At 31.5% G+C, this 26,488-nt stretch overlaps 1 protein-coding gene across 2 annotated transcripts in view; it reads left to right on the top strand.

The window, feature by feature from the left end:
- The window catches only part of LOC143068630 (uncharacterized), a 28,806-nt gene extending 12,348 nt beyond the window's left edge, over positions 1–16,458 (top strand). Inside the window, exons 2-5 of one of the 2 annotated variants that reach the window (XM_076242845.1) lie at positions 3,903–4,084; positions 6,406–6,514; positions 10,375–10,507; positions 15,530–16,458. In XM_076242845.1, coding sequence (XP_076098960.1) covers positions 3,903–4,084; positions 6,406–6,514; positions 10,375–10,507; positions 15,530–15,621 — 516 coding nt within the window. In that variant the 3' untranslated portion in view covers positions 15,622–16,458. Of the gene's footprint in view, positions 1–3,902; positions 4,085–6,405; positions 6,515–10,374; positions 10,583–15,529 lie in introns of both variants that reach the window. The other variant, XM_076242846.1, reaches the window with a different exon arrangement.
- The last annotated feature ends 10,030 nt before the right edge of the window (positions 16,459–26,488 follow it).

The raw sequence follows: 26,488 nt of genomic DNA, 5'->3' as shown, positions 1-26,488 counted from the left end.
TCTCTCTTTTGAGTCCCAGTAAACACGCGCATATTTAACCGTACACTTCATAAAAGGGAAAGTTAACAATAAGAAAGGAAAAGTCGTCCACTTTGTAAAACTATTTGACATGAAAACAACATTAAGAAGCAGCTATAATTTGCCCGTCCTGTACTAACTTCATAAAGTTTTGTTCGTTGTTTTTTGGGGGTTTTTTTTTGGGGGGGGGGGTGAATCAAAACTTGTATTAGTAGTTGGGTGGTTGATATAGTCTGTTGTACTGTTCAAAGTTAATGGTGACACTTGTTATCTGTTATATGTTTTTACTCTAAAACGATATCGATTACTTTTACTAATAATGTTGGGTTTATTAAGTGAGTTCTTGTGAAGAGATTGCATTTGTTTATTCAGAATAATATAGTTTACAAAGAATTACTGTCTACATATCTGCAGGCATTGTTATAAATACCTATCAACTGATATTGAGTTGGATCTCTATAACATCTTTAATCTATGATAATAAAAATAATGAAACCATCAATTATCTATGATGATGATAGTCTATAATATAAGCTTCTAGTGCTGCCTTTCAATTTACACGTTGTTTTACCAATTCTAACGTTTTGTCCTGAAACCATTTAATAGACAGTTATCAGCGTAAATAGTCATCAATACCAAATTTACAATGGTTATATTATTGACTGAAGGGTTTTATTGACTCCAGATAGTTGTTTACCTCAAATTACGATGTTTACCAATATTGGCGGAAAACGCGGAAATTAAAAACAACGATAATAGTCAGCAATACGAGATCCACAAGAATGCGTATATGAAGACTACTTATAGAAGCCAATAAATTCTGCGCTTTGGTCAGTTATAGCATTTCTTCTTATCATATATTTTGAAACTATTATGACTTTTGAATACCGGTATAATACTGTTGCCTTTATTTATACGTATTAAATAGGTAGGTCCTTGGACGGCGTTAGTCGAATTTGCTGACACCAATATTTTACGGTTAAACAATAGAATCGATGTCAATCACTTAAGAGGGTGTCTTTCAGGATTTGACCGTTTATTTAGGAAAAGACATGATAGATACCGAATATCCAATTATATTTAACGACAAGCGTAAATACTAATATCGGAAACTGTAAAGGAAAACTATCAGCAAAACAGGATCTTGAATTACTAATATGACTTAAACCATCAATCGATTTTCTTGTAGTTTTAATTGCCCATTATTAACAACACTTGTCCAGCATTTCTTTTTGTTATCTTACAAAATATTAAAAATAGACAGAAACTGTAAACATAACAAAATGATAATAAATGCCCGATTGCCAATGAAATCTTATGACCAATACTGTACAAAAGATATGTGTCAAAGATAAAGTCATAAAGGATAATGTTTATGAGCCTTTGGTGTTTTACCGAAAATATAAAATGAAGTTGCCAATGAGTTTATCAATCTTAATGATAATCATTTATATAACGATCTCGATACTAGAGAAATAATAATTCGTTGAGCTTCATTACAATTAAAAGCAATCGAAAACCGGTATATTTCAAAACACATAATTGATTTCCGAAAAAAAATTGACGGCCAGAAAAAAATAAACATCTAAATTTGATAGTTTTCCGGTTAAGCAGTTCATGCTTCTAGGAGCGTCTCTTTAAGAGTCGAATGCGTCTGTCTGGTGTATTAACGGCAAATTCATAAGACAGAAAATGTGGTAAAGTGGGTTCATTTAAATTATTTTTAATTAGGCTTTAAAAGATATTTGCTTTTTTTTTTTTGTACAAGATAAGATTATCTTTTAGAATTTCAATCGTGCTTTTCAGTACGCTTGACAAGTCTCATCAGTATCGTCGATTAACTGTATTTAAAATGTCTATTAATTCCAGCATCAAACTCATTAAGACATTCTTCATATCTGCGCATTTTACCTACTTCATTACGTTTAGAAATATCTAAGATCTGAGGCATATGATTTGGTGAATTACTTACGGAATGACTGACAATTTTTATCAGACGGTCTTTCCATTCATCGAAAATCGTAAGCCAAAAGTTATTCTATCACAGACTTATTGTTGCTGAGGAAAAAATTAAACTGGATAAGATAATTCCACTTTTGAATATTCAGTCATTTTCTTGACCGATAATCTGTTTGGCTGCGTGTTTCTGTAGTTTTCAACCTTTTGAAGTATCATGGCGATAACATTTGGCTAAAACAGTTTTAAGCATAACTATATATTGGATATTGATTGTATGCTACTTTTTTTAATCGCGACAAAACTATAAGAAATTCTAAATATCGTATGCAGCAATTGTTGATTAGAAACTCTAGATTTCTGATGCAAAATCAGTACATGCTATACATAATTGTTTGTTTCGTGTAGTGACATTACCTAAATTCTTACATAAAATGTAGCAAGGATTTGTTTTAAACTTTAGTTAAACGAAATACATTAAAAAATGACAAAAATTCTAAGAATTGAATGTTATTTCTTCTTCACTTTCAACATATTCGAGATTACTTCATAACGTTTAGAACTAACTAAGATCTGAGGCATATGATTTGTTGAATGACTTACGGAATGACTGACAATTTTTATCAGACGGTCTTTCCATTCATCGAAAATCTAAAGCCAAAAGTAAAAGCCAAGTCTATTACAGACTTATTGTTGCTGAGGAAAAATTAAACTGGATAAGATAATTCCATTTTTGAATATTCATCCATTTTCTTGAGTGATAATCTGTTTGGCTGTGTGGTTCTGTAGTTTTTAACATTTTAGAGTATAACTCATGGTTGAAACAAGACAGTTTTCATTTAAGCATAAATATGGATATTTACTGTAATGTACGATACTTTTTCTTTTTTTTTTAAATCGCGACAAAACGATGCTTTACACGTGTCTCTTAAAATTTCTAGATATCGTATGCAGCAATTGTTTATTAGAAAATCTAGATTTTTGATACACAATCAGTACAAAAGAGGGACGAAAGATACCAAAGGGACAGTCAAACTCACAAATCTAACATATACTGACAACGCCATGGCTTAAAATGAAAAAGACAAACAGAAAAACAATAGTACACATGACACAACATAGAAAACTAAAGAATAAACAACACGAACCCCACCAAAAACTAGGGGTGATCTCAGGTGCTCCGGAAGGGTAAGCAGAAATACAATATACGCAAAATACATGCTATATAATTGTTTCGTGCAGTGAAATTGTTTTCAACTTTATCAGTTATATTACAAAATTACAATTAAAAATTACAAAAATTCTAAGAATTGAATATTATTTGTTCTTCCCATTCAACGTGTTCGCCATTACTTCAAAACGTTTAGAATAAACTGAGATCTGAGGCATCAGACAGTATTCTATTCATTCACCGTAAATCTTAAGCTAAAGTTAAAATTCCGAAGTCAAAGCGTAATATTTCATATATAGTGTTGCTAAGGAAAACGCAAACCGGACAAGATAAATATCTCGTGTTTGAATATTCATCCTTTTCTTGCGTGATGAAGTCTGTTTGGTTGCGTAATTCCAAAGTTTTAAACATTTTGATATATCTGGGTTCACAATATTTATGAAAAAGACGTTTTTCATATTTAAGCATTAATACTATTATTGAATATTGACTGTATTGTAGGATAAATGTCTTTTTTAAATCCCCAAAAAATGTTTTACTTGTGTTATTAGAAAATCTAGATTCCGTATGTATCAATTAAATCACACCCACGTTCTTAATGCATGCTAAATATGATTGTGTCGTGTAGATAAATTAACTAAATGCTCAAATAGAATGTAGCAAGGACATGTATTCATCTTCAGATATTACTGACAAACAAATAGGGAGAAATGTTTGTTCTTTCCATACAATATACATTTTGGTTTGTTTCTTTCAGAGACCAAAGTTACTGTTTTGTCCTGGAAATGCCACATGTGGTGATATATTTTTCCAAAGAAGATTGCTCAAAGACGGCACAAGACGACCAGAAAACCGCCATATAACAAACTGTATATGTCCTGGTACTGATGGCTGTAATTTTGATGATGATCACACGATCTTCCAAAGTACAACACACAGGTAAAACAGGATTTCTAAAAATATAAATAGCAAAACGATTTCAATTTCAAAACAGACCAACTAAATAAAACTAAATACGTTTAAAAAAAATACTTTGTCTGTTCACATTTAGGCACATCATAGCTGTCTTTGTTCTACTAAAGGATAAATATTTCTTAAAGGGTACTCAGGGGAATTACAGACATGCGTAGAAGGGGAACTACCGGTTCTATTACAATCGTTTACCTGCCATTTAATCAATACAAATTAAGGATAGAGATAACCATCTTAACATATAAGTCAATACTGTTTATTAATTATTATTAATTAATTAATTCTGTTATTAGTAACATAACACTCAGTAATAAGCTTATTCTTAAAAGGAAATAATTCATTTAATTAATTACTCCCATAATACCTAATAATGACGTCATAGGACATCACCATGAGTGTCCTTTCCCATAGGTTTAACATTTTCAAAAAGTCGCGAGAACCGATAAATCCCTAACAACTTAAACTTTGTCATGATGTAGACAGTTTTGTTTTTTTTTATCTATTTGTGTTTCGTTGTATTTTTCTTTTATTACTTATAGATTCATGGAAACTAAAATAAAAGTTACAATAACCATTCATTTTCATTATGTAAGTCTTCACCTCGAAATATGGTTATGATTTACTAACAATCTGTTGAAGACCTTGAATGTAACTATGTTTAATCCACCAACCCTATACAAGTCCTTGGAAACATAAACACATATTAGTGACAGCATTAGAGTTGTATCAAGTCAAAATAAGAGAAACCAGGTGAGTGAACTTGACAAGCATTTTCTGCACTGAACACCCCCCCCCCCCGTAATATGATTTCATAAGGAAACGGAGGGACCAGCAGAAAAATAAAAGGGCGCCGAATGACGCAAATGCATAAAACACTGAAGAGTTACACTGAGAGTCTTACATAATAGAATCGTATATTTTAGACGATAAACGGCTTTTTACATAGGAGTCAGTCGGTTTATTGTATGACATCGTTAAGTTTTATCATAAAAGATTATTTTGTATTGTAGAAATCCTTTGTCATAAAAGTTTTGCATAGTCGAACAAGCTATATTGACAATTTCAGCCTATTTGAATAATATCTTAATTAAACTGAATCCTATGTATTAGTTTAACAAATCCCGTTGCAAAAATGGAGATATTTAATGGTAGGAGTAATTCCACCATTACATGTCGTCAGACAGCATAAAATCTTATCAGTTTCTCAGTCGGTACCATGAATAACCGTGATGACGTCTGTCAGAAGCAAATGACAAAGCGCAAATATGGAGATAGTCTTTTACGTCTCATTTAGAAAATATATCAAAAATGACAAGTCCAAAGTTTGAATGACGTTCTATATATTGGTTTTAATCTCTTCAATGCTAAAAAAACATTATGTGTCTTTCATAAACATATTGTGATGCATTCGATGGTGAGTAATGACCGTATATTTTAAGGAATATTGTTTAACGCCTTATTAGTATTTGTTGACAGATGTCAACGAAAAGATATTCAAGATGTAAATTCTATTAAACACTTGCAATGTGGTGTAGGGATTGTTAAATGCAGCGATGTGTTTAATACCTACCTTTTTCTTAGAACTGACTTATTCAACATATTTGTTGCTTGTGTTGGCCTTCCTGTTGTTTTTATTCAAGTGCCACAGATTTATGTGTTAAGAAGTCGAAACATACGTATGGAGAAATTAAATCTATGAGGAAAATTTATTTACTCATAATCATTTTACCTTCGTTATTAGAGTAGTGTTACGTTTTTTAACTCCCTGATCTACACCAAATTGGAAATATTCTACAGAACATTTTTTTTCTTTCTGGGTTCTATTGCTTTTATGGGATACAACCGATTTTGTATTTATGTGTGCAATTATCATATAACAGATACTTCTTATCCTTTCCAACCACTCTACATTATTTGTTTTTATCATTTGATTAGCTTAATTTGCAATTTGCAGTGCATAATTTTAACTCAACTTGTACAGTGAAATCAACTATAACGTTACAAAGTCAGGAACATGGCAGTTGTTATCAAATAGATCATTTCTATGTATGTTAGCGTTTGTTTTTCACTTCAGTGTTCCTGTTTTTTCTTTGTTTTCCTCTTATAGTTGGTGTATTGCCCTCGGTTTAAGTAAGTAACCCAAATGTGTTTTCTCTCAATAGATTTATCTGACTTTTGAACACCGGTAGTCAACTGTTGCCTTTATTTGACATCACATTATGAGTTGAAATATTTTGCGTAATTTTTTAACATTATAAACAACTATTCATTTTGGTATTTGTTTTCAGAGAAGCTCTTTGTGCACCAGTGAGCTCATACAATACCTGCAGACCAGGACAAACAGCCCGGCAATTACGTATGAACTCTGATAATTTAGATGGACAGTCATATTTTGAGGTAGATTCTATTAATTTTATGCTAGAGAATATATTTTACTGGTATTTGAAAGTAATTTCTCAGATAAAATAAGATGTCAATAACTGCATACGAAACGAAGAGTTTTATTCATCTTTTAGCTCACAAAAATATAGTAGTAAAGCTCTAATTACACTAATCCTGATAACCTAATAACGTATTTATATGTACATAGAAGTATTACCATTTATCAGGTTCTAGCAATTACACCAGAAAAAGATTGGATATAATAGCGATGCATATTGTCCTACGAAAGTAGTGATAATGTATCAGATTTATGACAGACATTGGGCCAATTGAGATTAATTCTAAATCTATAACTATGAAAAATAGTCATTTGAAAGTGTAACTGCATTTGGAAAATTTTAAATTATAACAGAAACATTTCGGTTTATAAAGTTAAATTGCTCATTTTAGAATGCGATAAAATATAAACGAATTATTCATTATGCAGTCATCTCATATACGTGTAACTACATCTAATGCGTATAGTTAATAACATTGAAGGATAATTGTTTATGATCTAGGTTTATTTACTTGACCTACAGTCAATTTATGTAGTATTTATCTCATTTACATATGGATAATTGGCAGGAATGTAACTGCTATCACAATATTTGATTACAATTAAAAGATAGTTTAATAACTCTTTTGCGTCGTAACTTACATAACAAAGAGAATTTTTACCCAAACGTTTAACGGATATCTTTAAAAACAGTTTAGTTTTTGATAAACAACATTTGTTTTCTAGCGACAAATAACAGAATGCATTGTCTCCATATTCTGTTAATTTCGGTTTCTAGTATCATTGATAAAGAAAACTATATCATTGATCTTGTAGGAGACGAGTATTTGAAAATCATTTCTTGAAAGTTACTAACCAATCGAACATTTCTTGAAAGTTACTCACCGATCGAACATTTCTTGAGAGTTACTGACCAATCGAACATTTCTTGAGAGTTACTCACCAATCGAACATTTCTTGAAAGTTACTCACCAATCGAACATTTTGTTCTTTACTCTTTTTTGAATAAGTGCATATTTTTATTTATTTATTTTTTGTACAATTTGAACACCTCAGGAAGGAAATATCAGATGTGATCTTACCATGACTTCAAAAACCTGAGACCTTACTTACTTCATGTACTTACAAATCAAAATCCATGAGCCTCAATACTTATATATACATTTAAAAACGGATGTAGGATTTTTTATTTTTAACCCACTTTTTGAAAATCTTACAATATCGGCGATCATCGAGTCGATATTGCTTTTTCAATATCTTCAGGCATTTATAAGATAGAATTTTTTACAGAAGTGATCTTCCTTGATCATTGATGGAACAAAATATAAACAATACATTGATTAGCATCCTAGTGCTATTCTATAATGAATCTTAAAAAACATATTTTGATGTAAGGGACATCCAGTTTGTCATAACAATCATCAAATTTGTCAATTTAGTCCTTCATTTTCGTCTCCATAGTGTTAAAAACGTATAAAATACAAGACGGACTACTGATTTTTGAATTAGATCCGAAAATAAGATTTGATGGGTTAAAGATGATACATGAAATTTTAATTAAAAGATTGAAAATTTCTAGAATCCAGAAAGGAATCAATAAAAATCGAAGAAAGCTGACCTGGGGGTTATTATGAAAAAGATAATGAAATTGAACATCTTTACAAATGATAACCGAATGTCTAATTATGTTATGAAAAGTAAAGTGCAGAAAGCTGTAATATATAACTCTACAGTCCATTGATCAGTCGATAACGTCAATCTGAAAACATGTAAAGATGAAACGATATAAAAGAGGATTCCTAAACATACCAACCTGAAAAAAACGATAGACATTTTTCAATTATAATGTTGTATTTTTTCTTTTAAATGGGAAGAGTTATCTGTTCAATAACAGGTTAGAGTTGAACTGATGTTGTTTCTGATGATAGGTAATATTTTTAACATTCGTTAACTATTTAAGGTTAAGTATGTTGAGCTTGTACTCAATAGCTGCGAATACTCGATGATTTTGGACCATTAGATTTGTGTGGCCTTGATATCTATTTTATTGTTATTATATTCTGATATCTGTATTGCATTTTATTTCGTGCACCTTACTTACCCTTCCGGAGCACCTGAGATCACCCCTAGTTTTTGGTGGGGTTCGTGTTGTTTATTCTTTAGTTTTCTATGTTGTGTCATGTGTACTATTGTTTTTCTGTTTGTCTTTTTCATTTTTAGCCATGGCGTTGTCAGTTTGTTTTAGATTTATGAGTTTGACTGTCCCTTTGGTATCTTTCGTCCCTCTTTTACATCAACTGATCTAGATTAAGATAAAACAAAAGATTTCAGTTTTAAAAACAATTTGTATAACCTCGCCACGTGTATATGTGCCTGTTTCAAGTTTGAAACATTATTTGTGGTTGCCTTTATCTTTCTAAGTGGCTGGCTGTTATATGTAGATTTATTTTTGTAAAGTGCACATATTTCCTATTGTTTTCAATATATTGTTAAACCATAACCAAAGATCAAACTCTCGTAACTTTCAATTACGTTCAGCTATAAACCTAAATTTGCGGTAATCCTAAAGATTCATTTAGTGTATAGACGTAGAAACTCCAAACGACGCTGAGTGTTAGTTTTGATTTGTCTTAATATATTTTACGTCTTTCATAGCAGTTATTTACAGTGAAGACACATCCGTCAATGTTGTACATGAAGATTTTTCAAGTTGCATTGACAAATAGTGTATTCTACCAATAGGACTCGCTGGTAACATATTGTAATCTTCTAAACTCTATGTGAAAGTAAAGAAAAGGAATTATACCTGCTGTTTAATAGTAACTTTTTACATCGGATCGAATGCGATTGCTAATAGTCAATGCACCACCTGCATATCAACAACATCTAAAAGACCATAAGCCCCAAATTCAATATTGTCGTAAATATTTTGTATTGATGCTAACAATAAATGGATTTATTTTGCGAGCATTATAAACGGATTTTCTAAACCATCACAGTTTTAATTGTATACCTTTCGTACAAAAGTTTCAGTTTCTATCAAGTCTTCTTCTTAAATCTACAAAAAATGAATAGTTTGTTAATCAGGCTATAATGAAAATAGTTTTTTCAACTTCAAAGAAAAAAATGCAACTTTCAGAGATGATCAAACTATCCAGATGTGTTTTAAAAACAATTTTTTTTAAAACCTGAAATGTTGTTACCAACATTTTCAATTTCAATGTTAAAAAAAACATTTTTAATTTACCCGACCGTTGACCGCTCCAAATGACCGTATCAATACCAAATGAACTCAAAATTTAATAATTTTAAAACAATATTCTGAAATTTTATTAGGATCTTTATTCGCTTCTGTTGAATTAATTCCCAGTCTTTTTTTTTTTTTTTTTACTGTGGATGATATATAGCTCGACATATAGTACAGACACTTGTTCTTGTTGTCGACCACTTGGTGGTTTTAAGGGTAGTCAGGTTATAGTACATAATATATTGACTTACATCTATGATTATTCATAGGTGTATAAAACTTTAGCTGAACGAAAGAGAAGATATATTTTTCTTACTCTAAGCCCATGCAAAAACATACAACAAAGGATGTTTAGGTTTTTACCTTCGTTTCTGTGCACTGTGTTCAATTAATTTAATGCATAGGCTTTGTTTTTCCCCTATACTTCTCCTCGGCTTTACTGACAAGATTAAAGTTATGTTGTCCACCACATAAACATAATAGAAAAAGTTGCACAATTTGACGTTAAAACTCAAAATTCATATATTTTATATAAATAAGCAATGTAACTTTGATCCATATTATATTTAGATTCTGTGTACATGTCCTAGACATTTCAACCCAGTAGAAGGAAGAGGAAGAAAAGGAAAATCAACATATGAAACATATCCATCCCGATTCGATTCTTCAGATTATGCCCAAGTTCGACCGTACAGATGTTCAGGTATGAGAGAAGAGTTCCTCGATGATCTTGAAGGACTCGACACCTACTAACAACTTACTAATATACATGAATCAGGTAATTTAGTGCTATGAATAGTTTTTTTTACCTTTTCCATCAATTAATGAGTACCATTTTATCATTGTTATCTTATGTAAGTTTTTCTATTTTCTAGCCGGAAATCATTTGCCAAGACGTTTTTAAAACTTCTGGTAGATTTTAGTTTTTGAAAAATGACTACCGTTAAGCCACAAATGTATGTTTGATGTATTTATGCGATTTGAACATCGATATACTAATGTTGCCTCTAATTTGGAACAGCGTTTCTGATTTTTTGGTTTTCAATGCACCTCTTATCTTGATTTGATTTGACCTTTAAACTATTTCGAGACGAGCCCCGCTTGTTAGTCTTATATTGACGGAACGCGCATCTACCCTATCATACGCCTGAAATATTTCATATGTCTTTTTATTCAATCTAAAACAAGGAATAGATAGACATAAGACATAGAAGAGTCTTACGTTTTGATAAACTTCAATATCACATTAATCTGATAAGAATTATTATTAGTTAAACTATGTAATATGGTTACCATTCTCAAGATATTTTTTAAAAAAAAGTACAAAAATGTGTAGTTTTCAAATCAGAGACACTTCTCATTTCATATGAAATTACAGTATCTGGCACAGATAATTCCAATAAGAACATGCTTATGCTAATAAGAAGATTGCTACAATGAAACAAGAAAGACGGACAACACTTAAAAAAAAAAATATAATACAAGACGAAAAGTAGTCTCTAAAAAACTCGAGAAACACAAAAAATATACCAACAAGAGCAACTTTAAAAAATGGTTGCAATTAACCTTCAATCCTGTTTGTAAAAACTCCCGAAACTGTTCCCAACATATTCATCCGTACAAGTTCACAATTCCAGTAACAATTATACAAACGCTATGCTGTCAATGACTAATAAACATTCATTTTTAGGTGTAATTCGATATCAGCTATTGGAGTTTGGCGGTGCTTTGGATATGGATCCGTAATAAAATTTGTACATGTCTTTTATCTTATAATCATAAAAGGTTTAACAATATAATGAATGATTCGTCGGAATAATGAAAGGAATCATTTAAACATCAGTTGACAATTCTGAACTTTTACAGATTGGGTTATATATTAAAACAAAAGTATTCAACTTTGAAATGCAGTTTTTATATACAATGTATAAATTACATAATTTTCGTTATGCAACATACATATCTGTGGTTTAGCATTTTTTGGTATGCAAATCCTGTGCTAAAACGATGTCAAAATTAATTTTCTCAATATCAAAATTTGGGTTTATTGCACTAAATTATATATATATATGTTAAACATTATGTAATGAAGGTTGGATATTAAAGTGATAACATCGGTAATTGGGCAAAAGTATGCACCTAATCTGTAGGTTTTATAGTTTTAAATTATCACAAATTACCATAATGAATTTAAATAACAAGTTTATCTTTATTATTTCCTGATGTCTGATAAGTTCTGTTTTTGATATTGAGACAAGAATATAGACTTTCATGTCATGATTTTTTTAAATTCTACTAATATGATAATACTTCTCAATTTAAAAATAAAATGCCCGTCCTTCTGGTCCGTTTTCATATTTTTTATATTGATTAATTTTCATTTTAGATTTATCTCATACTAGGACATAAAAGATAAAAAAAAATAGTATCTATAATTCATTGCCTGAGACATTTTCCCTGCTATCTTAGGTATGATCATTTCGACCAGCGTCAGTCATGATTGATCAATCGATGAAAACAATAACAGGTCAAATAAAGGACAAATTTAAATTTTATACACTTTGGTTTTTAGAATGAAAAATGTTAGATGTGTGTTCAACACCGCACTAACCTACAGAAACCATTATTTTAGTTTCCAATACAAAGTTAATTAACCGAAAATGTAAAGACAGCATCTTTCAAATCTGTAATGATAATATCGACGCACAGCTGGCTGCAGGGCCTATTTTTTGTAATCTAGGACTTCCATAGCTTAAACTTGGTACCAATAAAGATCGATAACATTTTATCCAAAAATATTGAAATATAAATGGCACACTAAAGTCAATGCAGCCAGATATTTTAGCAACCAAAGATGTTTAAATAGGGTTTTTTTTTCTGGTTTTGCTTGTTTTTCTTTCAGTTTGTTTTGTTAGGGTTTTTATGGATAATTTGTCATATTGAACATATGTAAATTTTGTGTATACATCGATCATGTACCTTGGTAATATAGGATGACAGTATTATAACATTTACTATCTTCTATGATAAAAAAATAATGAAAGGATTTCGGCAATTGTATATTTGCCTGTAATTTATTGAAAGATGTTATGGAAATGCAAGATATTTAGCCCTCCAACTCGTTGACCTCCATCTTGCTTAAGGAATAGTCCATACAAAATAGTGTCGCTCCTTGCCTTGTAATAAGTTTTGCTTGTTATTTTCTATGCATAAAAAGATCATCGTAGTTATAAGGCTTAAGATTTTCTCTCCTAAACACGGTTTTGGTATACAAAAGACTCATTAGTGACGCTCGAATTAAAGTAGTTAAAAGATTTTTAAGATAAGAAGTTTAAGAGCATCAAATAACAAAGATTCCTTAAGCCTCTGCCACACCTTACCGGATAGCACGAACGGACGACTAACGGATGAAAATAAAAGTTGTCCGTTGACAAAATTGTTATCCGTTGGGAGTCCGTTGATGTGCTGACCGAATAAGACGGACGCGTAACGCATGCATAACGGACACACACCGGATATGCAACATACGAGAAACGGAAACGTACCGGACAGAACGGATGTCGAAAACATTCAACGGACGAGTACGCATTAAAAACGGACACCTAACGGAAGCGTTCCGGATAAAACGGATGAACAAGATTTACAGAAATTTAAAGACGACAATAATAATACATGTAAATCGAATAAATATCCAAAAAGGTTTCTGTGTAACTGGTTTTGGTTTGTTCTTCAAAATGCTACCAAAGGGTAGTGTCTGGTCTGATTATGAGCTCCTTGATAGTGAAGACATGCACTTACTTAAAGATCGATTATGAAAAATTCATGACACTGAAGAAATCTGACATACCAATAATTGGTATTTCTTACGCGAAATTTTCAATTTGCATTTATCCGTTTCAGATCCGTTTATCATCCGTTTTATCCGTTATACGTCCGGTAGAAGTCCGTTTAACATTCGTTCGACATCCGTTTTATCCGTTAAACGTCCGGTAGACGTCCGTTAGTGAATTTGTCTACAAGACCTCCAACGGATGTTTAACGGACAAGTAACGGATACGAAACGGAAACGGAAACGGACGAGTACCGTACAAACTGATGACTAACGGACGTTCAACGGACAAATCATCCGTTGGACGTCCGTTCAGAGGTTTGAACATGCTCAAAATTTTCCAACGGACAGAGCGGACGTCATCGGATAAAACGTACGCTAAACGGACATGAAACGGATATGGACGGACGTCTAACGGATAAGAACGGACGTCTAACGGACATGAACGGATTGAAATAAAAGTTATCCGTTAGGCGTCCGTTCGAGCTATCCGGTAAGGTATGACCGAGGCTTAAAGGTTTTGTCATATTCAGCTAAGAGTATCTATTTTTGTGATGGAAAATTATTAACATTCAATGTTTTGCAAACGTTATTTTTAAATATGTTAATGATATTTGATGTCCTTACAGGAAATATAAATAACCATGCGATACTACTTTATAATATACACTAAATCAACTCCCACATATGTTTTAATTATTTTCATGTTTCTATTTTTGGACAAAAAAAAGAAAAAAGGTCTATTTTGTCAAACGCATACTGTCGTACTGACCGTATTTCTATTAGTTATGGTGTTCCAATGTATGGTTGATTATACTCTCCCACTCCACAACAACCACCAAATTAATATTATTGGACATTTAAAGTATTGTATGTCACTAGGACATCTTTATAGGGAATTTCTAGAATTACTATATAACTTAATAAGTTAAAAACTAAAATGGACGACAGCATTACCCTGACGTAGATTCATGCTATAATTAATTTGTTTTAAATCTCCTGTGAATTTCTTTTCTGAGTAACATACGAAAATATGATAAAGGAATTGAAATACCGATGATATAATGCCAAACATTAAAATTAGTTTAATGTTATCAGAAGGAAGTCGAAAATAAGTGAAACTTCGAATATATCTTATAACTTTTGACATTTGGAAATAAACGAACTTAAAGCAAGTTATATTTGGAAATAAACTCATCATAGCTACCAGGATTAACATTATGTACATCTTTTGTGTTGAACGCTTTGTATGACCATCGATACAAATATTTATCATTTAAAACAAAATACGAGATGATATTTCTTTATTTTATTTTAAGTTCCCAAAGTAATCTGTAATATCGTTAAATGGATATATTTGGACCCATGGAAGGCATTTTCCATAGGTAAATGGACTAGAACAGTAACCATTATATCAACAATATAGTAGATACTGATTTTGTCTGGTTGAAATATACCTTACATCTTCTTTAGTTCATACATTCAAGTTGTGTCACCCCAATTACCTTAGGCATAGCTCATTCATCTTTGATTGAGGGGAAAAGGGTGATGTCGGTTTGTTTTCAATTTAATATTTGATTCGTAATTTCCAGAATTTTTTTTTTTTTGTTTCAATTAGGAACTGATGAAAAAAGTAATGAGTTAATTCATATTAAAAATTAGGGGAAATAAATATACGACAAATCAAATTAAATTTCTATTCCGGGCTACAATAAAGTATCAAAGTTATTGTAAAAATAAATTGTTGTGGGATAAATGCGGATCAAAAATGTTTCTTTCGCTCGAAGAAAGAAAATTGACATTCGCACGCCCCCCCCCCCCCCACCCCCCCCCCCCCCGTCATTTTTTCAAACCTCAATCTTTGTTGTTTTTAATTAATGTTTTCCCTTTTTTCAGGACGAAGACCAGACAGAAGAAACAGACAAAACAACAATCGAAGTCAGCGTAATCGAAATACAAATAGACAAACTAGACGTTCGCGATCATAGATTTCAATGCATACATATATACCATGTGTTTCTAATAAGAATATCTACTTTTTATATTATTTAAAGCATATCAAATTATGTAACATTCACATATATTTCAGTCCAATTAATAGTACTATAATCAGCAATTTGTCTAAACTCTTATTAAGGATATCGTTCCATTTGTTATTCAAATTATTATCGCATTTCATAATCTTAATTGAAATGGAACATATGACTTTTTGTCATGATTAAGTATAAACTTTAAGTAAAAAGTTATAACTTTTGTGTACCAAACACATTTTTCCTAAAACCTTCATCGCTAACGCACGAAAATAAATTTTTATTTAAATAAGGATAACAAGAGCGAGCAAAACCGTCTAATGACAACTTTGCGTGTGTAAGATGCAATCGTTTTTTTAACACAATTAGATAATCAAATGAAACTTTATAAAAAAAAATCAGACATATTGTATCAATTAAACCATGAAAATACCAATGGTACCGTGGAACTGATGATCAACCAAATGGTACTGAAACAACGCATGATATTATTTGCGTACCCACAATTTTACCTTTCTAGAATTACAGGTTTTAATGGACAATTTGCTTCTATTTTTGTTATACTTTGATCATTAATATTTAGCAATTAAAATACATATGTCAGTCATAGTTAAAGTGTGTAGTAACAATTCTTTTTTTTTTTGCTTATTCACTTTTTTGTTTTCATCACCATATTTTCACCTTGTAAGATACATAATTGCTGTTGAAATTGTAAAATGTTTCTTTGTTACCAACTGTCATTCGTCAATAATACCGACTCAGAATCTTCTTCTGGAAAATAAAATTCCTACTCATGGTTCGACTTTATTTTGTTTATTATTATTCAATCAGTCTATTTGATTGGTATTCAACCCATGATCATATCAGTTGAAATGATTGTGTTTGCTATTCATGACACATTTATTTCATTGCATCCATGTACTTTTCTATCTTTCTGCTTTCATATGCAGACTTTTTAGTATGATGTAACAAATTTTAATAAAAAAAAACTTATTTGCCGTGATTGGAAAGGAATACTACAAAAAATTCTGGTTTTATATAGGGAATCCTTTAATTCATGTTCAACACTTGTTCGCTACATGTTCCACAAAACAATCATGCTTCAGAAAGAATATTTAGTTTTAAATCTTTCTAAGTTATGCTCACTCGTTTCATTTTATGTTTAATTATTACGACAGAAGGTTGACACGTGCAGTTTTAGTATCGTATGTTTCCGTGTGTTGGTCTTTAAAACGATCGAAGCACTGCCTGAATTTAATATGATAAAACGAAACATTAAGGATATTGTGCATCTGACTAGAGTGGAAGGTGTCTTGGTAGTTATCAAAGGTACCAGGCTTATAATTTAATACGTCAGACGCACGTTTCGTCTACATAAGACTAATCAGTGACGCTAGATCAAAATAGTTATAAAGCCAAACAAGTACAAAGTTGAAGAGCATTGAGGACCAAAAATTCCAAAAAGTTGTGCCAAATACGACTAAGGTAATCTTTGCCTGGGATAAAAAAAAAAAAGCTTTAGTATTTCGACCAATTCATACTTTGTAAACAGAAAATTTATAAAAGTGACCATATAATTAATATTCATGTCAACACTGATGCGTTGACTACTGGGCTGATTATACCCTGGTGGACGAAACGTCCACAAGCAGTGGCATCGACAGTGTTGTAAATTGTTATCAAAGGTACTAGACTTATAATTTAATACGCCAGACGCGCGTTTCGTCTACATAAGTATCATCAGTGACGCTCAGATCAAAATAGTTAGAAAGCCTATCAAGTACAAAAAGTTGAAGAGCATTAAGGACTCAAAACCTATGCATGGGATAGGAAAATCCTTAGGTGTGTCATAGTCTCTAATTTTGATAAATAATTTTGCATTGCGTGTTTAACCATTGTGTTGCGAACAAATGGATACTACATTCGGACGCACAAAACTTATCCATTTTACATATCTGAACTAGTTTGTCACTATCTAATAATGTTGGGTTTTTTGTCTATAAGATATCGCCTATTAATAATCATAAAATAGGTATATGTGATAGTTAACATATATTAAACGGGAATCTAACGACAACAAAGCTACTTGTTTTAATAAAAGTGATATGAACAATATAACATGGCATATTTAATTAATGATAATAATCCTTTTTTCCAATACAACGTAATAAAAAAAGGTATTGTTGCTTAACACCTGTTTTTTCAGTAGACATTTTCATTTTTTGCATGTATGTTCAAGACAATTAAATAACAATTCATACAGTAGATAGGTCCTTAAATAGGGTATCGACCTGGATGATGTCCGGGAACTATGTACTACCCCCGGAAAATTATGGTGAATTATAAAGGGATAGAAATTAAGCCTTGGAAAAAGACACCTACAGACCCATCAAAGAGTTGCTTCTAGGGTTCTAGACGTGAAAAGAGCTTGACACTCTCCCTACGCTAGGCAACAGGGGAAATGTTACAGAGTAATGAGAAGTGACTAAACCCTTAAAAAAAGTTAGGTAAACATGCAGACAGGTTAGAGCGAGACATAAAAATTATTGGTGCAACATGCATAGATTCAAATAAATGAATCAAGAGATGACAGTGCATAATAATAATAATAATAATATCTTTATTTAGAGAGAGTAACTCTTTTGGATTACACCAATTTTCAATAAGGCTCTCTTATTGCATGATCACCACAAGGAAGTTACATAACAGGATAAACCACTGAGAGTATAAGGGAAAATCAACAGAATCAAACACACATAGATCCCTAAATATATGAACTGAACAATTCACAATATAAAATTTACAGAAAATAGAGGCATTGTCTGGTTATACTTTATAGATATACTTGTTTGGAATGAAATGTTATTATTTTACTTTATTATAACAAATGAATTGATTTTAAATGTGTGTCTCACATTTTGACGACACGACAATTATGCAATCCCCATCTGAACCGAGAAACAACAACATTAATAGTTGTATTAATCGAAGCACTATTAAAGCTAATCATTTTGCTATAAATTTATGAATGTTTTTAATTACATTTATTGTGAAAAATACATCATTTTACATTAATCGAAGCTACTAAATTCTAGAATTGGAACATAACTTATAGACCATGTTTTGAACTTAACCATATCCCTCTACTCTACTGATAGATGTACACCTTAGAAAGACTAGAAATTATTTGAATCTGAAATAATTTGGAAATCTGGTAAATTGGTAAGAAATGTATGATGAAAACTAACCCAACAAAAGGTAGTTCGTCATGCGCGCATTTCTTAGATTAATTTTACCTTTGCTATAATTCAGTATGAACCACCTAACCCCAATTACTCCCCGGTTTAAGATTTCCTTGAGGTATTTTAGATTTTCAAGACCCTTTCATCCCATTCAAATCCTTAAACTACTTTCCTTTTTTTCATTTGAATGATATTAACTACTAGTTGTTTTGCTGATATAGAATACATAAATAAATCTCCAACATTCCTAACTTCCTGTACTGCATTATCCGTTAACAGCAACACCTAAATTATTCAAATCTATACTTTTAAACGAGAAGACCTCATTTTGTGTGTCGCTTCTCTTCCTTCCACGATAAATTAATCATCATGCCTCTGTGTTATATAGGTTACATGTGTAGTCGCATTTGTCATCCACTCTTATGACCATTCAGATTGAGTTATTTTTGGAGAAAAACGACAAAAACGGAGTCCGGATATTTATTCCGTCATCAGCCTAACTTTTAGTCATAGATAAGACTTCCGGTTTGAAACATGCACAAGTACAACCAATCGTATGATAGATAACAAAAATGAAAAATAAATAAGCCAATCAGAGCGTTCTCCATATCATGTTTAGATCGCAAGAACCACAACTATTATACCTCCTTAGAGAGGACAATTATTTTTCGCGTTTATCTACATGTAAACTACGATTATTATTTTTTAATATATAGAGACTCTCTGTATTCTGTCTACTCTTTTCTTTGAAATTTTACTATTTAAGGGGTCATACCAGTTGCATCTATACTATTAAACGAGAAGACTTCATTTTGTGTGTCGCTGTGTCCTATAGGTACAGTGCATAGTCGCATTTGTCATCCATTCATATGATTATTCAGATTGAGTTATTTTGGGAGAAAAACGAGAAAAAAAGGCATCCGGATATTGTTTCCGTCATTGGACGAAATTGTAAGTCAGATTAGACTTCCGGTTTGCGTTTTTTCTGTATACTTTGAACATAAAATATACTACGAATAAAGTGTATTTTGTGAATTCTATCTGCTATCATTTTCAGGTTTACTATCCACGGCGGTCACAGAGTTTATTAAATAGAAAGGGTCTGTATGATATATCAGTGACCTCCGATCGATTAGTAAACTTTATTTATATAGTAATGAATATTCATAATATACAGGATCATACAAATAAGTGCTAAAATTATTCATGTGAAATTTTGATACATTTTCGGTAATTCTCAAGTCATTAAATTTAAAAAAAAAAAAATTGATTACAAAAAAAAGAAGATGTGGTATGATTGCCATGTTGAGACAACTCTCCACAAAAGACCAAAATGACACAGAAATTTGCAAACTAAAGGTCACCGTACGGCCTTCAACAACTAGCAAAGCCCATACCGCATTGTCGGCTATAAAAGGCCCCGAAATGACAATATAAAACATATTCAAACGAGAAAACTACTGGCCTTATTTATGTACAAAAAAATGAACGAAAAACAAATATGTAATACATAAACAAACGGCAACCACTTGATTACAGGCTCATTAATTGAATGTTCATATCATACTAAATATTGAAATTAATAGACAACCAAAAATTGGGAATTTTGGAAATAAAGGAGGAGGGATAAAAAAAAAAACATTTTCCTGTCCCCAAGAACCTATGACTTTTAATACTTTTCCTGAAATTCTCTAGTCATTCAATATTTTACAAAATTCTTCCAACAACACTTTACATACTTTCAATTACGCTCTGAATGCCGACGATTTCGCGGGTGTGTTCTAGTATATATTAAAATAAGTAAAACATGTGGAAACAAGAATGTATCCATAGTATAGGGATGCCACATCGGCACTATATATTACCAAGTTTCGAGTTGATTGGACTTCAACTTAATCAAAAACTACCTCGACCAAAAACTTTAACTTGAAGCGGGACAGACGGACGAACGAACGCACGGATGCACAGACTAGAGAACACAATGCTCATAAAGCATAAAAATTTATTGTTGAAAGTCAAAGTAGTAATTTGGGAAAAATGAAAGTAGGTAGAGATCAGAGGGAGGCAGGACCTTTTTCGGGACGTCGGAATCGTGTGTTTTTAAGCTCGGGATTTGGGGATTGAACCTTACAATTTTTCGATTGCGGAATCTCTGGTTATTAATCTCTCTAAATTCTGCATCTCGGGATTTCATGTTTTTAAGCCCGGGGTTTCGGGATCAGGACCCCTCCTACCACCCCTCAAATTAGCCTTAGTTGGTTTTAGTTATTTATACAAGATTCATATCCTACCATTGGCATGTTAATAAGGCGCTCAAAAGAAAAAGCACTAATGGGCTGTCCTAGAAGCATATTTAATTAGACTAATAATGGTCTATATATAAGCAGTTACATTTATTTCATATTTGAAGCGGCGCAAATTTTTAATTTAATTTGACTTTTACCACAAGATGCATTGCAGCAAAGGAAAAGAATAATTGTGGTCTGAGGCCAGAAACACGAAAAATAATTGAATTTAACAGAAAGGAAACAAATATCGGAGAGGGCTTTTGAAACCTTTTATGAAACTCTCCATACATAATATATTTTACAAAAATTATCCTACAACAGTTCATAAGCTGAATATGCCCGAGATTTTGCGGGTGTTTTCTAGTGTTTTATAACAAAAATATCTTACTAAGTTTTCTTGCATTATTGTCAATACTGTTATAAATATAATACATTTGTACAATGTTGTTCTTTTATTGTCATCAAAATTAATCAGTTACAAAAGGCTAATACTTAATTACCGTGGCCTGTACGTGATATGGTTATCAATTGAACATGATTAGCGTATAATTACAATACTTTTCACAATGCTTGCTTGATAAATTATATCCTGTTTAAATACTGCTTATGACAGAAAAATGACTATACTTTTTTTACTTCGGGAACGTGTTGCTTAAATGTGCAACTTGCTTTTAAGTGAAACAATCTAAAATAAATTCAAACAATCAAATTCTTGCCCATATTTTAAATGTATAGTATAATTTTGTCTTGCCTAAAGCATACACGATTGAATGTATCCCTTTTAACATGTTTATTTAAACCTGGATTTTTTTACATAAAAGTGAGTTTTTAGACATCACCCGTATGAATGCATATTATGTGTGAAGTTAGAACAGTTCATCATTGTTTCATGCTGTCGGTTCCTAGCATGGCATGGACAGAAAATCCGTATTTTCATCAAATTATTGCTTGTTTTTTCCCAATTTTTTTTACCCTAAAAGAACATTAAATCTTTACTGTTGACCTGATCTAAAGTTTTGTATTTCAAAACTCTTCTCATTTCGTCTGTTTTTTCCGTACCTATCATACTGTCGTATGAGCCATATGATTCCCAAAAATGTACAAAAAAGTGTTATATATTCTCCTTTCTCGTTCAAATAAACCTTTCCTTCCATTGTCATCTATAATTAATTTCTGTTGCAATACTTGATAACAGCGATCAGTGCAGGATGTGGTCATTATTGCTTGTCTTGATTTTGTTCAACTGACAACTTCTAGGTGTTAATAAAGCAGTCATAAAAGTGATATAAATTGCTTTTATTAAAGTAAACAAATTATCCAGACGACCAGAGCACAAAATCTGATTGATATGTTTTGTTCTCTGGTTGTGTTATTGCAAGATGTGTTTACAAGGAATACAGTTTGCTATGAGTCTTTGGGTAACATAAATGTAAACCTTTAATCTTAAATTAAAACGTTGGTGGATAATTCTATAGATAACATGCGAATTTACAAGAGAGACAAATTTCGGAGTAATAATAATTCATTTTTCAAATCTGCACCAATGTGGGCATTTTTCATCAATTTAAATTGTAAATCCTTGACATTACATAATTCCTAAATATATACTCCAATAGCACTTTACATCGTCAGCTTCATGGTATTCATATATGCATCAACTTTAAACTATACAATTATTAAGACTCAAGACAAATTCTGACATTTTAACAACTCTTGACTTTCAAAAGGGATGTTGGCAGCTGTCTTTTTACAGATCCGAAAAAATATTGAAACTGCAATAAATGTATTTTGTCATTACATAGTTTATGGTCTTCTCTTCGCGGCGCTTTTATTGATAAATAAACTGAATTGTGTGTTTTTCTTTCATCATAGGTTCAGAAAATATTTTTTAATTATTCATTTGGCAGCATTTACATGAAGCAATGAACAAGTTTAATTTATAACTTTTAAGTCTCAACAATTCGGGAAACATTATTACTTTAAAACAGATTATAATTTCAAGATACGTTTGGTAGAAATTTGTCGTACAAACATTGTTTTGGTTATCAAATTCAGTGTTTAAGAAACATAAAAAGTGCAAAAATTGCTTGAATTTAATTGATGTTTTGATATGATAAGCAATGTCGCTGGGACACAAACCATAGAGTTCCTTCCAAAATTATACTGATATATTGATTTGATTGAAATGTCATAGGGGGATGCTTTTCATCACATTTGATACGAATTATGTAGATAAAATTGCCCCAACGATTATCTATGCCGTCATTGTATATTATTGTTTGGTTATCATCAATGTAAGCAGATGCTGTATATCAGCCTTGTTTCCAGTGGACTGATCTTTGTGACATATTCATTGATGTGCAGAGAAAATTAAGGCATCACTAGTTAATTGATGTTCAGATCTCATAAATGATTTTCAAGACACAAACAAAAACTGAGGAATTCGATTGAATCCCAAAAGGAGCGATATCGCGCACAGTAACCTTATTCATAGAATGAAATTCAAAACAGTGTGGCTGTGGCCATTGATTGACACATTAAATTCATCCATTGACTGGGACAATTTAGGTGAACGTTTGTATGTAACGACCACTGCTCACTATGTACTTTTTAAAGACACTTAAACTATGGGGTCACCAAAGGTTCTCAACACCTTAATAAAGTAATTCGAAAAATTAATCAAAAATAACACGATGTTTTGATTTATATCAATTACATAAATCAAAACATAAAGGTTATTCCTGATTAATTTTTCGAATTATTTTATAATTAAAGGCGTTAAGAAACCTTTGGTGACCCCACAGTTTAAATGTCTATCGTAGGTACGTCGTGAACAGTGGTCGTTACAGACAAACGTTCACGTAAATTGTCCCAGTCAATGGATGAATTTAATGTGTCAATCAATGGCCACAGCCACACTGTTTTGAATTTCATTCTATTTTGTTCAAATATATTTATTCAAGGCAACTTATTTTGTTGTTCAGAAGTTTCATTTTTGGGAGATTTGAATAGGTTCAGTTCAACCAATTCGTATAGGAGTAAAGGGTAATGAGACAACAGGATAGGATTATATTAAAAAAAAAACAAATTTAAAACAGTTTATCAAATATCAAATTGAATTAAAACCAAACGTATTTTATGACAATTGGCTGCAATAAATCAACCTGATATTTTACAACCTAATCCAACTTAAAAGTTTATATGAGTCATTGTTCCTGCTATTCCAACATGGATTTATTATCTTCTGTTTTTTTAAAGTTGAATTGCTGGAATATCCTCTATTTCTGTCATAATTTCAATGACAAAAAATATTGGATAATATCAAGAAAAACTAAACATGACATAAGATAATCACTGATGAGGTCCCTGACTTTCGACAGGCGCATGCGGATGAGTTAAATACATTTTCTGATATCTCATCGCTCCATATTTAATTCGATCTTTAAAAAGTAAAAAAAAACAGTATAAGTAGAACACTTAAATCTACATCACAAGCAAAACAATAAAATGTCTAAAAATAATAACAATAATACTGAACCCAACCTGTTGAAAAATTTAGCAGGTTATATTTCAAAGTATATTTCATACTGTATCATCATACACAATATGAAAACTGTGTACTATGCTCAGAAAATATCTGTACAGAATTAAGTTATTTATTACAAGGAATCGGTGCATTTTTTAAACGAATAAATAATTTTACAATAGGTAAATTCTGCGCTTTCAAAACCCCGAATCATGGTGACGTTACTATCATATTCAGAGTGAATAACAAATAAATTCAACATAGATACCAGAACTAAAATTTTACACTTACGCCATACGCGCGTTTCGTCTACAAAAGACTAATGTTTAAAAGGCCAAATAAATTACGAAGTTGAATAGCATTGAGGACCAAAAATTCCTAAAAGTTTTGCCAAATCTAAGGTAATCTATTCCTGAGGTAGAAAAGCCTTAGTATTTAAAAATTCAAAGTTGTGTCAACAGTTAATTTATTATTATGAACATATCAATGAGAACTCAAGTCAACACAGAAGTAATGACTACTGGGCTGGTGGTACCCTCGGGGAAATAAATCACAACCAGCAGGCAAAGGTTTAATAACCATTTTTGAAACGGTTTTGATGGCATATGTTGTCAATTATGTTTTTATATGAATCTTGTCACGATTGAAACTATTCAAAAAGAGGGACGAAAGATACCAGAGGTACAGTGAAACTCATAAATCGAAAACAAACTGACAACGCCACGGCAAAAAAAAAAACAACAAACAGACAAACAATAATTATAGTACATATGACACAACATAGAAAACTAAAGAACCCCACCAAAAACTAGGGGTGATCTCAGGTGCTCCGGAAGGGTAAGCAGATCCTGCTCCACATGTGGCACCCGTCGTGTTGCTTATGTAAAAACAAATCCGGTAATAGTTTAATTCGGTAGGTCATATTCATGAAAGGGAAAGGGATTGTAGTTACGACGTAAGTAACATATCCGATATCATTTGTGAAACGGTTATTCCATAACGGTCAACCACATATAGAATGGGCGATTATCAAATGCATGGTTGAATGGATGTCTCTTTTCTGATTATTCAACATTGCATTTAGACACATTTTTGCCTTCGTAATTAGTTATCAAAGGTAGCAGAATTGTAATTTAGTACGCCAGACGCGCGTTTCGTAACTTTTTTATAATGTTAAAATTTAACAGAAAACATGGATAAAATCACGTAAATAATTAACTATTGTAAATATTGATGTCCTCTCTATTAGATGAAGAGAAGCGCGATATAAACTTAATGATAAAGTTACTTTTATTGTCGTTACCACATATTGTCAATCAATGTTTTGTCTTATCTTTTATTGAGGAATTTGTTGATTACTGTTTTTTTTAAAGAAAAATTAAACGAATCAATTTATCTTCTCGTTGATTGACAAGTGAAACGCAAAATTCCGGGACTGGCCGATCCGTTGAATGATATCTCAATAATCAATGTTTACTATCAAAGCTATTAATACCTAAATTTGTAAATGGATGAGCGTTTAATAATCTTATATTCTTTAGTTTCTTTGATAAAAGCCTTTCAAATTAAATATTGTGATCTTCTCTTCTCTTCCTCTTCACATTAACTTGATTCTAAGTTTTAAAGAAACATTCAGATTTTGTTTTCTAATTTTGACTTAAAATTTCTGTAATCATTTTGGATTAAAAACATATCTCCCTTTTGCAAAGTTCAAATTCGAGGTCAAGGTTTGGTTCGTTTGTTGTTCTTGTTTAACCAGCTTTTCAAAG

The sequence above is a fragment of the Mytilus galloprovincialis genome, chromosome 3, assembly GCF_965363235.1.
Source record: "Mytilus galloprovincialis chromosome 3, xbMytGall1.hap1.1, whole genome shotgun sequence".
Lineage (NCBI taxonomy): Eukaryota > Metazoa > Mollusca > Bivalvia > Mytilida > Mytilidae > Mytilus > Mytilus galloprovincialis.
The sequence above is the reverse complement of the archived record's forward strand: the minus strand, read 5'-3'. Positions and strand labels throughout refer to the sequence as shown.